The sequence below is a fragment of the Mesitornis unicolor genome, unplaced genomic scaffold (assembly GCF_000695765.1).
Source record: "Mesitornis unicolor isolate BGI_N332 unplaced genomic scaffold, ASM69576v1 scaffold36826, whole genome shotgun sequence".
NCBI classification, from domain to species: domain Eukaryota; kingdom Metazoa; phylum Chordata; class Aves; order Mesitornithiformes; family Mesitornithidae; genus Mesitornis; species Mesitornis unicolor.
Window position 1 is genome coordinate 17,193 of NW_010193612.1, and position 1,481 is coordinate 18,673.

At 64.1% G+C, this 1,481-nt stretch overlaps 1 protein-coding gene across 1 annotated transcript in view; it reads left to right on the forward strand.

Annotated features, from left to right (window-relative positions):
• The window catches only part of NLGN3 (neuroligin 3), an 18,426-nt gene extending 17,125 nt beyond the window's left edge, over nt 1–1,301 (forward strand). Inside the window, exons 5-6 of the mRNA XM_010187516.1 lie at nt 1–66; nt 464–1,301. The exon at nt 1–66 is cut by the window's left edge and continues 745 nt beyond it. Coding sequence (XP_010185818.1) covers nt 1–66; nt 464–1,301 — 904 coding nt within the window. The remainder of the gene's footprint in view (nt 67–463) is intronic.
• Nucleotides 1,302–1,481: the final 180 nt, after the last annotated feature.

Sequence of the window (1,481 nt, forward strand, 5' to 3'; positions counted from 1 at the left end):
CTCCAAGAACGACGTCATGCTTAGTGCCGTAGTGATGACCTACTGGACCAACTTTGCCAAGACAGGGTGAGTGGGGATGGGTGCTGTGCCTGGGGGAGGGGTCTGCGCTAACCACGGCTGCGCCTTTCGGGACCACGCTGCAGGGGGAGGGGGTGTCTTGCCTGGTGTGGGACACTGAGTCCGCTGTGCCCAGAGGTCTGTGTTGCTGCACCTTCACTGGGGTCAGGGCATTCACCTCAGCGAGAAGCTGAGAGTGCAGCCAGCCCCCAGGACAGGACCTGAGGTGGGGAGGTTGGCTGGCTGTTGTCATCGTGGGTGAGGTTTGACCCAGGATTGGGGTGCCCAGCCACGCAGGACCTTTTGCCAGCCCACCCTGTGCCACCACTGGCAAAGGTTCCCCGTGCCTCCATCTCTGTGTTTGGCTCTCCCTTCTCACCGCTCTGGCTTTTCCTGTGTTTCGCAGGGACCCCAACAAACCCGTCCCTCAGGACACCAAGTTCATCCACACCAAGGCCAACCGGTTCGAGGAGGTGGCCTGGTCCAAGTACAACCCCCGTGACCAGCTATACCTGCACATCGGGCTGAAGCCACGGGTACGTGACCACTACCGGGCCACTAAGGTGGCCTTCTGGAAGCACCTGGTCCCCCACCTGTACAACCTGCATGATATGTTCCACTACACTTCCACCACCACCAAAGTGCCGCCGCCCGACACCACACAGAATTCCCACATCACCCGTCGGCCCAACGGCAAGATCTGGACCACCAAGCGCCCCGCCATCTCTCCTGCCTACAACAGCGAGAACGGGAAGGAGAAGTGGAGCCCGGAGCAGGAGGCAGGCACCCTGCTTGAAAGCCCCCGTGACTACTCCACCGAGCTGAGTGTCACCATTGCCGTGGGTGCCTCCCTCCTCTTCCTCAACGTGCTGGCCTTCGCCGCCCTCTACTACCGCAAGGACAAGCGCCGGCAGGACACGCACCGGCAGCCCAGCCCCCAGCGCGGTGCCACCAATGACATCGCCCACACGCCCGACGAGGAGATGCCCTCCTTGCAGGTGAGCCAGGGGCACCACGAGTGCGAGGCCGTGCCTCCCCACGACGCCCTGCGCCTGGCTGCTCTGCCTGACTACACCCTCACCTTGCGCCGCTCTCCGGATGACATCCCGCTCATGACCCCCAACACCATCACCATGATCCCCAACTCGCTGGTGGGGCTGCAGACCCTGCACCCCTACAACACCTTCACTGCTGGCTTCAACAGCACGGGGCTCCCGCACTCACACTCCACCACCAGGGTATAGCCGCCCGCCGCCGGCGGCACGCACACGCACGCAGCAGACACTGGCAGAGGGACCGGCAGGGCCGACAGAGCCCCTGGACGGAGGGGCAGCGCCCACAGACCGTGCGGCACCAAGCCTGGAGACCTGCGGGGGTCCCAGCACGTCTGGATGCCTCGCTCTCCCCTCCCGGCGCTTTCTTTC